At 38.2% G+C, this 20,786-nt stretch overlaps 1 protein-coding gene across 1 annotated transcript in view; it reads left to right on the forward strand.

Annotated features, from left to right (window-relative positions):
• Positions 1-20,786, forward strand: part of gmds (GDP-mannose 4,6-dehydratase) — a 180,878-nt gene that overhangs the window by 88,795 nt on the left and 71,297 nt on the right. The window contains exons 8-9 of the mRNA XM_061883749.1: positions 6,028-6,146; positions 9,133-9,229. Coding sequence (XP_061739733.1) covers positions 6,028-6,146; positions 9,133-9,229 — 216 coding nt within the window. The remainder of the gene's footprint in view (positions 1-6,027; positions 6,147-9,132; positions 9,230-20,786) is intronic.

Raw genomic sequence — 20,786 nt, forward strand, 5'->3', positions numbered from 1 at the left:
CCACTGTTTTGAGGTTCGGCCAGCAAAACAGGCCGACCAGAGGTTCAGCTGTTCCTGCATCATTTCTGACCATGTCGCTGGGGCATGTGTGGGATATCAAGATGAGGTCACACTGTAAATATAACTGAAGCTATTTTTGACTTGACATCTGGACTGTCTGCGTCTAACAAGAAAAAAAAATGCTATGATCTCTGACTTTTTCAGTAAAACACAGCAGAAAATTGTCTAGATGATTATACAAGTGTATATAATGTATAATAATGAAATAATTTAATAAATTATATAATTTAATATAGGGCTACACGGTGGAAGAGGGGTTAGTGCGTCTGCCTCACAATACGAAGGTCCTGCAGTCCTGGGTTCAAATCCAGGCTCGGGATCTTTCTGTGTGGAGTTTGCATGTTCTCCCCGTGAATGCGTGGGTTCCCTCCGGGTACTCCGGCTTCCTCCCACCTCCAAAGACATGCACCTGGGGATAGGTTGATTGGCAACACTAAATTGGCCCTAGTGTGTGAATGTGAGTGTGAATGTTGTCTGTCTATCTGTGTTGGCCCTGCGATGAGGTGGCGACTTGTCCATGGTGTTCCCTGCCTTCCGCCCAATTGTAGCTGAGATAGGCACCAGCGCCCCCCGCGACCCCAAAGCGAAAAAGCGGTAGAAATGGATGGATGGATGGGGGTACATCACTGAAAAAAGGTTGAGAACCACTGCCCTAGGGGGCCATGACATACAAAATTGAGTACCACTGGTTTAAGGCATTTGGGCATATGTGGACATCCATGTGTGAAATCTGAAAGTCCACAGAATTAGCAGGCCTATTTGTGCTGAAGGTTTTGTTTCAACGTAACAGTGTACCAACTTAATTTGGTTTGAACGAGATTTTCCAAAATGACTTTTTTGTGACGCATGTCACAGTGCATATGGAAATAATTAAAAGTAGTCCTTTATCATAGCAGCAGTTTCGCTGACAGTGTGTATACATTGTGGAAATTAGTATATCTATCAGGTTAAAAGAAATGCAGCACTAATTATTTATACCCAAATTCTGGGTTGATTCTGTTGGGTCATATTTAAGGGTTATATCTAAGAAGTTGTGTAGTTTTTGTGACCCAGACGGTAACTCAGCCAGCTCCGGGACCTTGCCCATCCCCAAAATTCAAGTAACAACCCAGCAAGGAAGTCCAATTTAACCTACAGCTTGGTTACATTGTCATCGTAAGGCCGTCAGCCTCATGCTTTTGGAGGATAGAGTAAAATTTTATAAGTTAGCTTATAACCTGTCACTTATGAGCGAGAAATATCATTGTCTGTATAATGCTAGTCATCCTACACCAGCTTCATCATTTTAGCAAGGGTAGGGTAGGGACATGGGACTTAGCGTAAATACATAATCGTCAAGGGGGTTCCGTCACACGGAATTTAAACAATAAGTATGTGTACTTAGTTTTCAACCATAATTTTGTGTTATAGTTCTCTCAAAACAACTGATATTTTAGTTGTGGTCCATACATCCTAATGGTTCATGACTCCAACAGGCAGAGGTTAGTATTGCAACTTGTAGTTTGCAAGCACCCAAGTTCTTCCATTTAAGGTCGCAAAATCATTGCAACATCTGGATTACAAAAAAAAATGTCCAGCAGCTACAAACACAAGAAGTTACAATACTGACATCCACCTATAGGTGTCAAGTTTGACTTCCATTGGGTGAGTCTTGTTCCCAGAGTGCATTTTAGCTACACTTTGTGTTCAATCTATTATTTTGTTGCTAAAAATGCATAACTTGCTCGTTTAGAAAATGTAATATAAAGCAAACTCAGTTTTAAGGAGAGACAATGTTAAATACACCTGTAAGAAGAACCAAAGGTTGAAATTGTGAGTGAGGTTGGTGTGTGGAATAGATAAGTCCTTAGGTGAGTGTATCGATCTACAATTGATGTTAAAATAGTAAAACAAATCAACATTTGGGGTGGTGTGACTCTGTTGGTAGAGCAGCCATGCCAGTATATTGAGAGTTCCAAGTTAGATCCTGCCATCTCAGTATCTGATTGTGTGACTTTGGCCAAGGCCCTTTACCCACCTGCTCACACTCTAGCTCGGATATGGTTGGAGTTAATGTCGAACATGCATACAACCATACTTGCCAACCCTCCCAATCTACCCAGTCCCGAATTCCAGTGCTCCTCCCGAAAGTCTCCTTGAGCAACCATTCTTTCGAATTTCTCCCGAATTTCACCCGTGCCCCCCCACTCACATAACATCTAGGGCTTCTGCACATATGTCTCCGTGATCCATAGGTTTATCTATAACCCATAAAGTAGGCAGGCACGGAGGTCTTCCTCAGCGTGTGTTTATTCCAGCCGGCACGTTAATACACTGACACACAACATCCGGATCATGCATTGCTTCAAATCTACGGCAAGTAGTAATGTCCAAAAACATAACAGAGACAAGGCAGAAGAACGAAGAAGAGACATATATATATATATATATATATATATATATATATATATATATATATATATATATATATATATATATATATGTATGTATATATATGTATGTATATGTATGTATATATATGTATGTATATATATGTATATATATATGTATGTATATATATGTATGTATATATATATGTATATATATATATATATATATGTATGTATATATATGTATATATATATATGTATGTATGTATGTATATATGTATGTATATATATGTATATATATATATGTATGTATGTATGTATATATGTATGTATATATATATATATACATATGTATGTATACATACATATGTATATATATATATATATATATATATACATATACATATATATATATATGTGTGTGTGTATATGTATATATATGTAATATTTATACGTATATATGTATGTATATATACATATATATATATATGTAAGTATATATATGCATATATATGCATATATTTGCATGCATATATATGTATGTATGTATATATGCATGTATATATATGCATATAAATGCATGTATATATATACATATATATACATATATGTATATATATATACATATACATAAATCTGTATATGTATGTATATATACTGTATATATATATGTATATATACATATATATGTGTGTATATATATAATCTCCAGTATATGTATATATATATATATATATATATATATATATATATATATATATATATTCACAATATACTCCATAAATATTATTATTGAAAAACGTAAACACTTTGAACAGTTTCTTGTAATGGAGTATTACAGTACACTGTTTGAATTTTTTACTTATTTTTTTCCATAATTGTATTCCACATACTGATATACTAAAGGTTTAAGTGTCGTACCAGCATACAAATGTTTTAAATTACATTTTTCTCTGATGTTACATTTCGCTTTTTTTGTTGTGAAGAATTGTTTTACGTTCCTGGGTTGCAGGCTATAGTTTGCTTTGTGCATAATTTTAGCAGTTTGCAAATTCACTATGTCGTGGAATCTCAATATTTTTTATTCAAAAAATAAAGGGTTTGAATGTTCTTTATATCCAACTCAGATAACTCAGATATGGCAATATTAGTGAGCAGTAAAGAATATAAAGTGATTTTTGGTCCAATACACATTTAGCTTTTATCAGAAAGACCAAAGGCTTGACATTTCACTTTTTGTCTCACTTACTTGGGTTATTTTAAAAAGTTGCCATTAGTGTTAAACACGTTTTGTGCATGTGCACCTATTACTATGTGTTTTTGTGTGTACCAGCAACACAGTGAGCCTGTGGGAGTGTTCTATGCTTCCTTCCCACAGTATGTGTCCCATGAGATCCTGTAGTGATGTCCCAGTAGAGGTACAGGGATGTGTCCTGTTCAGAGGTCGCAGCTTCACTTCCTGTCAGTCAGTCATTCAATACTTACGTAGGCTCTAGTGCAGTCCTGGGTAATTATTGTGACTTGGGGGGCCACATTTAGATAAAATTACAACAATTAATCCAGACAGATATTACCCTAAGTATTGTTGTTGTGGGTTGACTCTGCCGATGGGGTATTATTTCGTGAGATAAGGTGTCAGGGGATAAGCTGAGTCAACCAAAATAAAAAAAAAGGGACCGGATCTTCATCTTCCAGCAGTTTTTTGGGACACGAGGGGGTGGTTTCATCTTTAAGCTGTACGCTAATGGCGGAGTTAGCGAAGATGTGGGCATCATGCACAATGCCTGACCATTTCCCAGTCATACCCATAAAGCAAAATTTATATTCATACACTATAAACATCCACAGGACGAAGGGACAAAGTTTGTTGGTAAATAGACTCATAGCTGACCCGGACATTTGAAAGTTCTCTTGCCGTCTTAGACGTTTTGTATCCGAAATAAAATGTTCTTTATCGCATTGTCTACTTTCTCATGTTGATTAAAGATTTGATTGATTTATGATGGTTCAGGTGTGATTCACTACAATAGGGCCCCACAGCACACTGGATTCAAAAGGCTCTTATCATGTTATATAATTCTTTCATATTCCCATATCTTAACTATTGTGTTGAAATCTGGGGAAACAATTACAAATCAAACATCAACTCTATATTTTTACTTCAAAAGAAAGCGATTAGAATTGTAACTTATGCAAATTATCATGACCATACCAATGCTCTGTTCATTAAATTAAAAACATTAAAACTGCACCATGTTGTTGACCTCAATACTACTATTGTGGCTTTCAAAGCTCATAACCACATGCTGCCTGGGTGTTTACAAGTGAGATTTAAACCCAGAGAGAATCCCTATGACCTCAGAGGTTCAGCTTTCTTTCAGAAAGCAAAAATAAGAACAAGCTTAAAAAGTAGATGTGTTTCTGTTAGAGGAGTTCAACTGTGGAACAGCTTGGATGATTCCTTCAAATGTTCCAGTTCCATTTACACATTTAAAAAACACTTTAAGACCAATGTCTTGAAAAAATATATCACTCTTGAATTACTATACTATGATTAATGTTAATTAAAAATTAAACATGAGATATAAATAATAATAGAAGTACAATTGTTTGTATATATTGTATATATAATTAGTGCAAAGGTCTATATGTACACAGGGATATTTCACATGCCTGTACTGTGTATAAAATTGAACTACGTTCATGTTGTTTATAATGTGTATTTATAAAAAGTTGTGCAAAGGACTTTTTATAACTTTCAGAAGTTTATTTTGTACTTGAAATTGTTTATAGGGTTAGGCGCAATAAGTGTTTAACTTCAGCCTAAACCCTTTCGGTCTGCGACATTTTTTATTTTCAATCTATGAATGTACAACTTTTTATTTTCAATCTATGAATGTACAACTGTTGTTTTGCTTTGTTGACCATTGACCGAAGAACAATAATAAACTAGTTAATTGAAATAGCACAACTCTGGATATTGTTCAAAGAAGATACATTTTAATTTAAAAACTTGCACACAAAACACAGCAAACAAATGTAAAATACACAGCAAACGATTTACAATATAGCTCTTTTAAATAACTTCACAGTGAAGTAAAGTCATCTACTGGGGAGATTAGAGCAGATGGACGCCTAGGTGTTTTTTTTTGTTTTGTTTTGTTTTTCGCGCATGCGTACAAGGTCGCGTTGCGCCGGCGGATGGAGGGAGGCGGGGGTCTGAAACGGTGGCATTGTTGTGTGTGGACACGGATAAGGTTAGTTGTGATTTACCCTGGATAACCTTATCCGGCTTAGTGTAGATGGGGCCTTAGATTACCATAGTAACTAATATATCATGCAAAAGTGCAGATTCCAACCATTGAAATACTTCATCATAACCACATCATAATGGCAGCTACTGTACAGTTTCTATCTTAAAGATCTAAAAAAATTATTTGAGAATGTCTGGCAGGCCAGATTGAATTGCTGAGCGGGCTGCATGCGGCCCCTGGGCCTTAATTTGCCCAGGTCTGGTCCAGTGAGAAGAAAGATGGTCTTCATTATCTCCTTTGAGGTTTAACCATTGTATTTATGTCTTGCTGTCTTTCTTTTTTAGGCTATGTGGTTGATGCTACAACAGCAGGAGCCAGATGATTTCGTCATAGCAACGGGGGAGGTCCATAGTGTGAGGGAGTTTGTGGAAAAAGCCTTCAAACATGTGGGGAAGAGCATTGTGTAAGAATACATTCACACATGCACATGTGTCTTGCAACTATTTCTTTTTTCTCATCTGAAATGTCAATTTATGATATCTAGACAGACACAGTCAAAACATGTACACATACAGCCGTGGTCAAAAGTTTACATACACTTGTAAAGAACATAGTGTCATGGCTGTCTTGAGTTTCCAATAATTTCTACAACACTTATTTTGTGTGATATAGTGATTGGAGCACATACTTGTTTGTTACAAAAAACATATATGAAGTTTTTTTATTTTTTTTTTATGAATTTATTATAGGTCTACTGAAAATGTGACCGAATCTGCTGGGTCAAAAGTATACATACAGCAATGTTAATATTTGTTTAAATGTCCCCTGGCAAGTTTCACCGCAAAAAGGCGCTTTTAGTGGCCATCCACAAGCTTCTGGTTGAACTTTTGACCACTCCTCTTGACAAAATTGGTGCACTTCAGCTAAATGTGTTGGTTTTCTGGCATGGACTTGTTTCTTCAGCATTGTCAACATTTGGGAAGGCCATTCTAAAACCTTAATTCTAACTTGATTTCGCCATTCCTTTACTATTTATGGTGTGTGTTAGGGTTCATTGTCCTTTTGCAACACCCAACTGCGCCCAAGATTTTAGGTCGTCCTGAAGAATTTGGTGGTTATTCTCCTTTTCCATTGTCCCATTTACGCTCTGTTAAGCACCAGTTCAATTGGCAGCAAAACAGGCCCATAGCATCATACTACCACCACCATGCTTGACGGTAGGTTTGGTGTTCCTGGGATTGAAGGGATTGAAGGCCTTTTCTCCTCCAGACCTATTGCTGGGTTTTGTAGCCAAACAGCTCAATTTTTGTTTCATCTGACCACAACTTTCCTCCAGAAGGTCTTATCTTTGTCCATGTTGTGTCAGATGAAACAAAAATTGAGCTGTTTGGCCAAAACCAATCTTCATGAATGTTTTTTGTGACCAACAAGTATGTGCTCCAATCACTCTATCACATAAAAATAAGAGTTGTATAAATTATTGGAACTTTCTTTTTTTTTAAATGAATTTATTATGGGTCTACTGAAAATGTGACCAAATCTGCTGGGTCAAAAGTATACATACAGCAATGTTAATATTTGGTTACATGTCCCTTGGCAAGTTTCATTGCAATAAGGTGCTTTTGGTAGCCATCCACAAGCTTCTGGTTGAATTTTTGACCACACATCTTGACAAAATTGGTGCAGTTCAGCTAAATGTGTTGGTTTTCTGACATGGACTTGTTTCTTCTGCATTGTCCACATGTTCTTAATGAGGTTTAATTCAGAACTTTGGAAAGGGTATTCCAAAACCTTATTTCTAGCCTGATTTAGCCTTTCCATTTTTGAAGTGTGTTTGGGGTCATTGAATTTGGAGGTAATCCTCCTTTTTCATTGTCCCATTTACTCTCTGCAAAGCACCAGTTCCATTGGCACCAAAACAGGCCCAGGGCATAATACTACCACCATCATGCTTGAAGGTAGGAATGGTGTTCCTAGGATTAAAGGCCTCACCTTTTTTCCTCCAAAAATATTACTCGGTATTGTGGCTTTAAGCTACATTTTAGTTTCATCTGACCACAGAGCTTTCCTCCTGAAGGTATTATCTTTGTCCAAGTGATATTCAGCAAACTTTAAATGAGCCTTAAGGTGTCACTTCTGGAGCAAGGGCTTCCTTCTTGCATGGTAGCCTCTCAGTCCATGGCGATGCAAAACACGCTTGACTTTGGACACTGACGCTTGTGTTCCAGCAGCTTCCAATTCATTGCAGATCTGCTTTTTGTTGATTCTCGGTTGACTCTTGATCACCCTGACCAATTTTCTCTCAGCAGCAGGTGATAGCTTTTGTTTTCTTCCTGATCGTGGCAGTGACAAAACTGTGCCATGCACTTTGTACTTACGAACAATTGTCTTCACAGTTGCTCTTGGGACCTTAAGCTGCTTTGAAATGGCTCCAAGTGACTTCCATGACGTGTCCAAGTCAACGATTCATTTTTTCAGATCCGTGCTGACTTCCATTGTTTGTAACCAAGTCTTATGACTGCATCACATGAGCCCTATTTAAATGGGCTCAGAGAAGTCAACAGGTGTCGTCAATCATAATCACTCACATAAAGTTAAGAGGCCATGCCATTAAGCTAATTTGATTTTATTGTAACTTTTTACTTCACCAAATTTGATCTTGTATGTTGCTGTATGCATACTTTCGAACCAGCAGATGTGGTCACATTTTCAGTAGACTCATAATAAATTCAAAAAAGAACCAAACTTCTTGAATGTGTTTTGCGACAAACAAGTATGTGCCCCAATCACTATCAAAAAAAAGTAAGAGTTTTAGAAATAATTGGAAACTCAAAACAGCCATGACATTGTGAACATTGGGGCGGTATAGCTTGCTTGGTAGAATGGCCGTCCCAGCAACTTGAGGGTTGCAGGTTCGATTCCCGCGTCCGCCATCCTAGTCACTGCCGTTGTGTCCTTGAGCAAGACACTTTACCCACCTGCTCCCAGTGCCACCCACACTGGTTTAAATGTAACATAGATATTGGGTTTCACTATGTAAAGTGCTTTGAGTCACTAGAGAAAAGCGCTATATAAATATAATTCACAAAAAAATTCACAACTTCACAAGTGTATGTAAAGTTTTGACCACGACTGTATAATTGCTTTGTTTCTTTTATTAGTATTTTGCAAAAAGGAATAGTAAAAGTCCTAGGGACCCTAATCTACTCCACACACAAATGCTATTTCACATGTGATTTTCTGTATCTGTTTGGTTTTCCGTCATATAGACAGTCTTACTTAAGCATTCAGATCAGGTGTGGGTCTTAGTGTACAATAAATGTCCCGATTGTGTTATATTTATGAAGGAGGAACACGAGAAATGTTATGTCTAGCCAACAAAAAATTAGATGGGGTTAAACCTTACACAAGCTGGGAGATAATATTGTCTTAAAAATGTGTTTTTCCAGGTGGGAAGGAAAGAATGAGAATGAGGTGGGACGTTGCCAAGAGACAGGAGTTGTGCACGTAAATGTGGATCCCAAATACTTCCGTCCAACTGAAGTGGTAAGTCTTTTCTGTTTACAGTAATGTTTTGTTCATTTGAATCATACCAGGATTTTATGTGACTCAACACTGCTATTTTTATATGAGTTGTAAATGTTGTACCATATTTTCTGGACCATAGGGCGCACCGGATTATAAGGCGCACTGCCGATGAACGGGTCTAGTCAGCTCTGTTTTCATTCAAAAGGCGCACTGGATTATAAGGCGCATTAAAAGGGTCATATTGTGATTTTTGTCTAAATTTAAAACACTTCCTTGTGGTTCACATAACTTCTGATGGTGGTTGTTTGGTCTAAATGTTGCAAAGATTGTTTTACAAATCATCTTCAAGTCGCTTTCTGACAGTCGCTTCAGGATGCGCCGTTTTATGGGCGGTCTTATTTACGTGGCTCACCTTCGACAGCTTCTTCTACCCATCATCTTTGTTGTCGCGGTGTAGCATGCAAGGACGGGAATCGAAGGAATGTCAAAAGATGGAGCTAACTGGGTTACTGTGTAGAAATATGGGGAAACAACTACAAATGTGCGCTTTATTCACTAACTGTGTTACTAAAAAGATCAGAATAATAGATCATGTTGAATATAGAGAACATACAAACCCCTTTTATTTATGAAATCACAATTATTGAAAATCAACGATTTGGTGCATTTGCAAAAAGCTAAAATTATGTATGAAGCAAACTATAACCTACTGTACTATCCAAATATGTACACCAATTCTTCTCAACAAAAGAGGAGGAATATAATCTTGGAGGTAAATCTAATTTAAAACATTTGTATGCTCGTACAACACTTAAAACCTTTAGTATATCTGTATGAGGAACTAAATTATGGAAAGGATTAACCAAATAAATCAAACAAAGCACCAATATGATTCAATTCAAGAGACTGTTCGAACTACATGTGTTCACAAAGTACACAGAACAATAACTATGATAAACACCTTGAACCCTTTTAAAAAAAATGTATTGAGACAGATTATTTATGTACTAATATTTGTTTGCTTACTATGGTATATCATTTATTTATTTGTTCACTGTTCTGTTACAGAGAACAAGGAAATTGGATAGAATTGCTATGGCATGAAAAGGGGTAAGATTAAATAAGCTCTGCTTTTTCCTACTCCTTTTCAGACTTGATGTAATGAAACAACTAGAATTTTGTGATACATTACATTATATTGTATGCATGTTCGGAATAAACTGAAACTGAACTGTTTAAATGACATTCAGACTTTACTTAAATCAATAACGAAGCAGCATCTTCTCATCCGTGGCTCACTAGTGCAACAACGCCGGAAATATGTCCCGTGAAAAAAGTCAGACCGGAACTCTCTAGTCACTAAAGTTCCATGGGTGAATTATGTCAACCCACTACACTGGTAGTTTTACCGCTTCCATAGCGAGATGTAAGTTAGAACTTTATGCTGCTTTATATCAGAAATGGCAACAGCGTAGAAGAGTAGTGAAAAAGAAGTGGAAAAAGACTAGGTTTATCGACTCTGGTATCGCCACGGACTAAAGTGGCAGACCTGCGCAAATTTTCAGGACTTATTCAGATCCCAAATGCACATCAGCAGGTACCAGAAGGTAAGAAAAGTTAGTTTTGCATAATATTGTGAAACAAAACACCAGATAATATGTATCCTAATGGGTGCCATTTTGCGGTCCTTATACACTCACAGAAGTAATACTTGTATCTCTGACTACGGTCACCGTAATGGGCCGACAATCCTTCAAGCGGTGCGGCTTCGAAGTCATATTAAAACACTTTGACAGATTTTTGAGTGTCGTGTGTGATGTTCTTTATTTTCAATGGAACATTTAAACTTTTGGTGTTGTTTACTGGCGTCATATTGCAGTCTACACATATCTCTTATGTGTGACTACCATCTACTGGTCACACTTATCATTACACCATGCACCAAATAACATTGTTTGGAGGTCGGTAAGCACAAGCAGAATTATTCCGTACATTAGCGCACCGGGTTATAAGGCGCACCGTCGATTGTTGAAAAAATGCTCACAGTCCTGGAGCAAACACATGACAAGGCTAGCCCAAAGCCCGACAGGTGTCCCGAGAAGACAAAAGCCATCTGTGAGCCGGGTCATTTACCGTGTCATGACCCACCTGCCACCGGCCAGCAGCTAGCTGCCCACCAATTAAGAAAATCCTCTCTTCCCACCTGACACAGTCAGACCACGCCGGAAATTCCAAAACGATCATCTTAAACCAACAGACTTTCCACATGGCAATTGCTATGTTAGGAAAATTACTTTGAAAAAGTAATTAAATACAATTACTGGTTACCTAAAAAACGTAATTATTATTTAATACATGTACAAACCCCGTTTCCATATGAGTTGGGAAATGTGTTGGATGTAAATATAAACAGGATAAAATGATTTGCAAATCCTTTTCAACCCATATTCAATTGAATGCATTACAAAGAGCTTTTAGTTTCTGTTATGAAAATCAACAATGAAAATACGGTGGGTTGGATTAACAATCACAATATTTATCACTAGGATGTACCTTGACGTTAATGTATTTGCACAACCATGTCTTTGTACAAACCACGTTTCCATATGAGTTGGGAAATTGTGTTAAATATAAACGGAATACAATGATTTGCTAATCCTTTTCAACCCATATTCAGTTGAATGCACTACAAAGACAAGATATTTGATTTTCAAACTGATAAACTTAATTTTTTTTTGCAAATGATAATTAACTTAGAATTTCATGGCTGCAACACGTGCCAAAGTAGTTGGGAAAGGGCATGTTAACCCACTGTGTTACATCACCTTTTCTTTTAACAACACTCAATAAACGTTTGGGAACTGAGGAAACTAATTATTGAAGCTTTGAAAGTGAAAATCTTTCCCATTCTTGTTTTATGTAGAGCTTCAGTCGTTACACAGTCCGGGGTCTCCGCTGTCGTATTTTACGCTTCATATGCCACACATTTTCGATGGGAGACAGGTCTGGACTGCAGGCGGGCCAGGAAAGTACCCGCACTATTTTTTTTACGAAGCCACGCTGTTGTAACACATGCTGAGCGTGGCTGGGCATTGTCTTGCTGAAATAAGCCTGGGCGTCCATGAAACAGACGGCGCTTAGATGCAGCATATGCTGTTCCAAAACATGTATGTACCTTTCAGCATTAATGGTGGCTTCACAGATGTGTAATTTACCCATGCCTTGGGCACTAATGCACCCTCATGCCATCACAGATGCTGGCTTTTGAACTTCCCCTTTAGTCCAGATGACTCGATGTCGAATATTTCCAAAAACTATTTGAAATGTGGATTCGTCAGACCACAGAACACTTTTCCACTTTGCATCAGTCCATCTTAGATGATCTCAGGCCCAGAAAAGCCGGCAGCGTTTCTGAATGTTGTTTTCGCTTTGCATAACAGAGCTTTAACTTGCACTTACAGATGTAGTGACGAACTGTATTTAGTGACAGTGGTCTTCTGAAGTGTTCCTGAGCCCATGTGGTGATATCCTTTAGAGATTGATGTTGGTATTATGTCTGAGGGATCGAACGTCACGGTCATTCAATGTTTGTTTCCGGCCATGCCGCCAACGGGGAGTGATTTCTCCAGATTCTCTGAAACTTTTGATGATATTATTACATGTTGAAATCCCAAACTTTCTTGCAATTGCACTTTGAGAAACGATGTTTTTAAACTGTTTGACTATTTGCTCACTCAGTTGTGGACACAGGGGTGTACCTCGCCCCATCCTTTCTTGTGAAAGACTGAGCATTTTTTGGTAGCTGTTTTTATACCCAATCATGGCACCCACTTGTTCCCAATTAGCCTGTACACCTGTGGGATGTTCCAAATAAGTGTTTGATGAGCATTCCTCAACTGTATTAGTATTTATTGCCACCTTTCCCAACTTCATTGTCACGTGTTACTGGCATCAAATTCTAAAGTTAATGATTATTTACAAAAAAAAAATGTTATCACTTTTGACATCAAATATGTTATCTTTGGAGCATATTCAACTGAATATGGATTGAAAATGATTTGCAAATCATTGTATTCCGTTTATAATTACATCTAACACAATTTCCCAACTCATATGGAAACGGGGTTTGTAATTATTTACGAGGGAAAGTAATACATGTGTATGTTTTTTGACTTTTATATACATCTGGCTTAAACAATTGAGAGCTGCTTCATAAGATAGGAGTGAGTGTGTTTGCCTTTAAAAGGCGGTTCCTGTTGCCAAGTGAAGCTTGATGTCTGCGAGGGCACGCTCTTTGGATGTTTCAGCTCAGCATTGGCAGTCTGTGGACAGGAAGGACATGGAATTCTTTCACTGATTGCTAATAGAGTGGCTTTGTCTTCCCTTGTCCACAAAGGTGATATTCAATCAATCAATCAATGTTTATTTATATAGCCCCAAATCACAAATGTCTCAAAGGACTGCACAAATCATCACGACTACAACATCCTCGGAAGAACCCACAAAAGAGCAAGGAAAACTCACACCCAGTGGGCAGGGAGAATTCACATCCAGTGGGACGCCAGTGACAATGCTGACTATGAGAAACTTTGGAGAGGACCTCAGATGTGGGCAACCCCCCCCCCCCCCCTCTAGGGGACCGAAAGCAATGGATGTCGAGCGGGTCTAACATGATGCTGTGAAAGTTCAATCCATAGTGGCTCCAACACAGCCGCGAGAGTTCAGTTCAAAGCGGATCCAAGACAGCAGCGAGAGTCCCGTCCACAGGAGACCATCTCAAGCGGAGGCGGATCAGCAGCGTAGAGATGTCCCCAATCGATACAGGCGAGCGGTCCATCCTGGGTCCCGACGAGCGGTCCATCCTGGGTCTCGACTCTGGACAGCCAGTACTTCATCCATGGTCATCGGACCGGACCCCCTCCACAAGGGAGGGGGGGACATAGGAGAAAGGAAAGAAGCGGCAGATCAACTGATCTAAAAAGGAGGTCTATTTAAAGGCTAGAGTATACAGATGAGTTTTAACGTGAGACTTAAATGCTTCTACTGAGGTAGCATCTCAAACTGTTACCGGGAGGGCATTCCAGAGTACTGGAGCCCGAACGGAAAACGCTCTATAGCCCGCAGACTTTTTTTGGGCTCTAGGAATCACTAATAAGCCGGAGTCTTTTGAACGCAGATTTCTTGCCGGGACATATGGTGCAATACAATCGGCAAGATAGGCTGGAGCTAGACCGTGTAGTATTTTATACGTAAGTAGTAAAACCTTAAAGTCACATCTTAAGTGCACAGGAAGCCAGTGCAGGTGAGCCAGTACAGGCGTAATATGATCAAACTTTCTTGTTCTTGTCAAAAGTCTAGCAGCCGCATTTTGTACCAACTGTAATCTTTTAATGCTAGACATGGGGAGACCCGAAAATAATACGTTAAAGTAATCGAGACGAGACGTAACAAACGCATGGATAATGATCTCGGCGTCTTTAGTGGACAAAATGGAGCGAATTTTAGCGATATTACGGAGATGAAAGAAGGCTGTTTTAGTAACGCTTTTAATGTGTGACTCAAAGGAGAGAGTTGGGTTGAAGATAATACCCAGATTTTTTACCGAGTCACCTTGTTTTATTATTTGGTTGTCAAATGTTAAAGTTGTATTATTAAATAGAGGTCGTGTCTAGCAGGACCGATAATCAGCATTTCCGTTTTTTTGGCGTTAAGTTGCAGAAAGTTAGCGGACATCCATTGTTTAATTTCATTAAGACACGCTTCCAGCTGACTACAGTCCGGCGTGTTGGTCAGCTTTAGGGGCATGTAGAGTTGGGTGTCATCAGCATAACAGTGAAAGCTAATACCGTATTTGCGTATGACGTCACCCAGCGGCAGCATGTATATGCTAAAGGGTACAGGGCCAAGGACCGAACCCTGGGGAACTCCACACGTTACCTTAACATAGTCCGAGGTCACACTGTTATGGGAGACGCACTGCATCCTATCAGTAAGATAAGAGTTAAACCAAGACAGGGCTGAGTCTGACATACCAATTTGTGTTTTGATACGCTCTAATAAAATATTATGATCGACGGTATCGATTGTATGAATATTAGTGTTGATGATTGGCATGGTCATTATTTCACTGTAGTTGCAGTAGTAGAAATAGCGTGTGTGCTTGCCGTGGCTGCCGCTTGCTCTAATGAAGAGCTACTTCCTGAAGTGAACTTGCTGGCGTTCTATAGCTGTCTTGTTCGTATCAAAAGTAGTATGCAACGTTACATCAAACGTGTTGGTAATAGCGTTGTAACGTACATAAAAGTAATGAATTGGATTACTCGTTACTAGATAAAAACAGCGCTGTTATAATGTAAGAAACACTATTTCTCCGAACACTTGTGACACTAAGTTTGCAACCGATCAAATTTGTCAAGTACTTGGGATCGCCTAAGACAGTCGCATGTCCCGACTGCCAATAATTATTGTTATTGAATTATTGTTAATTTGAAAATTATTTGCAAATCATTGTATTTTGTTTGTATTTACTGTTTACACAATGTGCCAACTTCACTGGTTTGGGTTTTGTAGGTTGGCTTCGCAAATGAGCATTTTAGAGCGAGTTTACTTGTTTATCTATGTGCATGACTGTGTGTGTTCCGCCAAAAGTGACACAAACACTGCACTGAGACCAGAAATCCTTTTTGATCTCCCTCTCAAAACACCACCACATGTGTTTTGGATCCTTCTCCAGACTTCATCAAAGGGTGGTTTCAAACCGAATATAGCAAAATGTGTTTCTAAGGCCAAGTGCAAAAAACAAAACAGTTCTGTGATTAGCAATTAGTTGTAATCATTTAGTCAAAAAGCTCAACCTATGAGTGCTATATCTTATTCTGTGTTCACCATCGGTTACCTTTGAATGAAAACATGAGCGACCAGATTATATCTCCATCGGTCTCATTAGGTGTGAAGCGTCTGTCTGTCATCACTGTGACCCCTGAGGGTAGTATGGATGCTCCTCAGGGAGAATATAAGGTTCCATAGTAAGGTTGTGGCCAAGATTAGCTGTCAGGTTCTCAATTTAAAGCCAGGAGTTCCACTCTGTTGTGTGTTGGCACATGTAGATTGAAGATTGAATTCAATTTAGAAGAATGGAATCACTACGCACACATATGGGACTATTATTTTATTAGTATTTGCCAATGCTTTCTTTTTTTGGTGCTTTCTATATCTAAAATCAATCATTTCAATAATCAAGTATGTGATCAGATTAGCCATAAAAATATAAATGCTACCACAGAAAATGTAGCACCATGTGCAAACAAAAGGCTTGCATTCGATACAGCTCTTAGACTTAAACTTAGATCCACAAGCGAAATTGTTCCACAAAGTAGCTCAGTTACAAAGGATGGAAAGGGGAAGGATGGAAAGGGTAATGCACTCAAGGGCACAAAAAGAGGGCGAAAACAAAAGATATAAAGGTTATTTACTATTGAGCACTGTAATAATACAGTAATCGATCCACCCATCAAATAAAATATTGTTGATTATTAAGGGGCATTGGACGACATTCACCAAGTCACCATTTTTTTAAACGCTTAAAGAAAGTTAATGAGAACGATTTCAAATAGATTATTGAAAGTTTCTTATATTTGTGTCCAAACAGGATACAAACAAAACTGCTAGTTGAGATTAATTACTAAGGATGTCACTTTTTCGACAACATATAGTTCAAGTTGATTCTGATTCTTGGGCTAATTATCTGGTTATTAATTCATATAGACTCTACCAATACATTATTGAGTAGATACCAGATTATGAAAAAACCTTTCCAAAAAACGGCACAAGTTACGTAACTCTCTCGGCTGCTGACGTATCCGCAAAAAACGTCTATTTAAAAATCTGATCTTGAAAATTTTTAATGGATTCAGTCAAGTCAAGTCAAGTCAATTTTATCTATATAGCAGGTTTACAGCAACATTTATAATTGAACCGAAGTGCTTTACAGGTTAAAAAAAGCATTGAGAAACAGAAAACAAACAGAACATAAACAAAGAATGAGCTGAACAAAATAGTGCAAAACGTAAAAGGGGGTCGAATAAAAAGTAAAACATTTGTTAAATAAAAATCACAGTAATAAAAAGTGCGACAAATAGAAAAAATAAAACTAAAGGGAAAGGGTGGAGGTAGGACTAGAAATGGTGGCCTAGTGGGCAGACTCAGCTCAGGTCAGGATTAAGAATAGTAATACATAGGAATCGTGAGTCGAATGTTGAATCGATTTTTTTCGGGCACCCATAATTATTACCTCCTTTTTTGACATTTGCCATTAAGGTGTGAATGTGGTGTGAATGAATGATGGGTTCTCAGTTCTCATTGTAAAGCGCTTTGAGTGCCGTGAGACAGGCTGTATAAATCTAATACATTATGATTATTATCATTTTTTGTCACAACATGAATTGGGCCATTGTTTTTATTTTAACTAACACATTAAGAAATTGCACTGACACTTATTAAAACTGTTTTACCACTTCCACAATTTCACATTTTTTTGTGTCTGGTAAAAACAGTTTTTAATGATTTTCATAGATAAAAGTTCTTTAACAGACCCAAAACACAATTATCGAATTGCACGATGAAAACTAAATCTGTAAAGATTCCCATTCCCATTGGACAAATGACTTGTGGTTTGTTCAACCCGTAATCTACTTCAGTCACATGCCTTGCAATGAATGGAGAACATAGGGGTATTTGACAGATATTTGCCACTAATTAGGACCAGCTGGTAGGTGTTTGTAAAAGTAAACAGTATCTCTTTGGTTCTTTGTGGCTGGTCCTGCCATTATTGCGTTTCCACAATCAAATCCACTACCCGTTACTTTTTTTTAGCAGCTAGTCAGCTTGGTTTCCAAGGTAGACAATCGTGCCAATATGGGTAACATAAACCACCACTGTTTGCTCTCTGGACCTAAGTCATACATACCTCAGTAATCACAAACATAGCATTAACCTCTTAAACCCTAAAAGAGGGCTTTTTGGTTTTTGTTTTCCAAAATAAATGTTTTTGTCTGATGGATATAACTTTATATGAAATTAAAGGGGAGGTTTTGAACTTAACTGTGGAATGTGTTTTTATTAGGGCTGTCAAAAATGACAGGTTAACTTATGTGATTATTTACAAAAAACATTGCATTAATCATGTATATATGCAAAATAATCACGCAATTTATTTTGACTGCACATGTGCCTTTTCCGCTTGCGAGCTACTTTTTAAATGACCAAGTCGAAGTGATCTACCTCAATCTCATATATTATATTATATTGAAAAAAATAAAATAAAATAATATATATATATATATATATATATATATATATATATATATATATATATATACAGTGAGAGTAAAACGTATTTAAACCCTTGCTGATTTTGTTGGTTTGCCCACTAATAAACAAATAAAGTGGATTGGATAATGAAGACATGATCATTCTATACTTTTAATGGTAGATGTATTTAAACATGGTGAGATAGAATATCAAAAAGAAAATCCAGAAAATAACTTTAAGGAATATATTTTAATTGATATGTATTTCATGGTGGCAGAGGGGTTAGTGCGTCTGCCTCACAATACGAAGTTCCTGCAGTCCTGGGTTCAAATCCAGGCTCGGGATCTTTCTGTGTGGAGTTTGCATGTTCTCCCCGTGAATGCGTGGGTTCCCTCCGGGTACTCCGGCTTCCTCCCACTTCCAAAGACATGCACCTGGGGATAGGTTGATTGGCAACACTAAATTGGCCCTAGTGTGTGAATGTGAGTGTGAATGTTGTCTGTCTGTCTGTGTTGGCCCTGCGATGAGGTGGCGAATTGTCCAGGGTGTACCCTGCCTTCCGCCCGATTGTAGCTGAGATAGGTGCCAGCGCCCCCCGCAACCCCGAAAGGGAATAAGCGGTAGGAAATGGATGGATGGATGGATGTATTTCATTGAGGGGAAAAAGTATTTTATCCCCCAGTGTGCATTAAGATTTCTGGCTTTCACAGAGCAGTTAGACACTCCCAATCAACATGGGAATTGAGGACTGAATTGGAGACACCTTTTCTAACTAATCACCTGTATAAAAGACACTTGATTGATTGATTGATACTTTTATTAGTAGTTTGCACAGTACAGTACATATTCCGTACAATTGACCACTAAATGGTAACACCCGAATAAGTTTTTCAACTTGTTTAAGTCGGGGTCCACGTTAATCAATTCATGGTAAGAGACCTGATCAGAGACTCAGACGGATTCCCAGCTCTCCAACATGGGTAAGACAAAAGAACTCTCTCATGACCTCAGAGACAGGATTGTTGACCTGCACAAATCTGGAATGAGCTACAAAAACATTAGCAAGATGGTGGGAATCAAAGTAACAACCATTGGTGCAACTGTTAGAAAATTTTAAAAGTATAACATGACCACCAACAGACCTCGATCTGGTGCTCCACAGAAGATTTCACCTCGTGGGGTTGCAATGATCATGAGAACTGTGAGAAATCATCCTGCAACCACTCAGCAGGAGTTAGTGAATGACCTCAAGGCAGCTGGGAAAACAGTTTGGAATGGGTTAAAATACTGCAGTGCCCGAAAGGTACCCCTGCTTAAGAAGGCACATGTGGAGGCCCGCCTTAAGTATGCCAATGATCACCTCAAAGATGCACAAAGTGATTGGAAGAAGGTTCTATGGTCAGACGAGACCAAAATTGAACTATTTGGCCTAAACCAGGGGCGCTCACACTTTTTCTGCAGGCGAGCTACTTTTCAATTGACCAAGTCGAGGAGATCTACCTCATTCCTATTTATAATTTATATTTATTTATTTATTAAAGAGACATTTTTGTTAACAAGTTAATGGTGTTTAATGATAATACAAGCATGTTTAACACACATAGATTCCTTTCTTTCATGAAGACAAGAATATAAGTTGGTGTATTTGATTCTGATGACTTGCATTGATTGGAATTAGACAGTGGTGCTGATAACGTCCGCATTTTCAAATGGAGGAGAAAAAAAGTCCTCCTTTCTGTTCAATACCACATGAAAGTGGTTGGATTTGGCATCTCATTTGTCCAACTTGCATACTCGTTTTTAAACACTTTGTTATGAGAGTAGCATATGTGTGTGGCCCTTTAATGTCTGGCAGCAGGTGAGTGACGTCAGTGACTGTGCGGGTGGGCAAGCAAGTGAGAAAGCGGTCGCTGAGGGCGGGGGAGAAATACATTGGCATCAAACTCCGTAGCTTGCTAGCTTGTGCACGCTAGCTTTCTGAGACTCTTATTTTGTTAGCACAGGCAGGATGAAACAGGTCTTTTATGGTGAAGACAGGAACTGTGCAGTCGGTCTTTAGAGTTTTGACAGTAGAAATAAAATGTGTTTCTCTGCGTCCGCCCTGTTAGTGATTTTTTTCTTAAATATGAGCTCGCAGCAGCCAGCGTCATCTCACAAGATCCTCGGGTGCCGAGAATGTCAAACAACTGACGAAAGTGAAGTCTTGGTATGATTGATAATTGCTCATTTTTATGTATATTTTTTAATGCCTGGCTTGAGATCGACT

The sequence above is a fragment of the Nerophis ophidion genome, linkage group LG22 (genome assembly GCF_033978795.1).
Source record: "Nerophis ophidion isolate RoL-2023_Sa linkage group LG22, RoL_Noph_v1.0, whole genome shotgun sequence".
Lineage (NCBI taxonomy): Eukaryota > Metazoa > Chordata > Actinopteri > Syngnathiformes > Syngnathidae > Nerophis > Nerophis ophidion.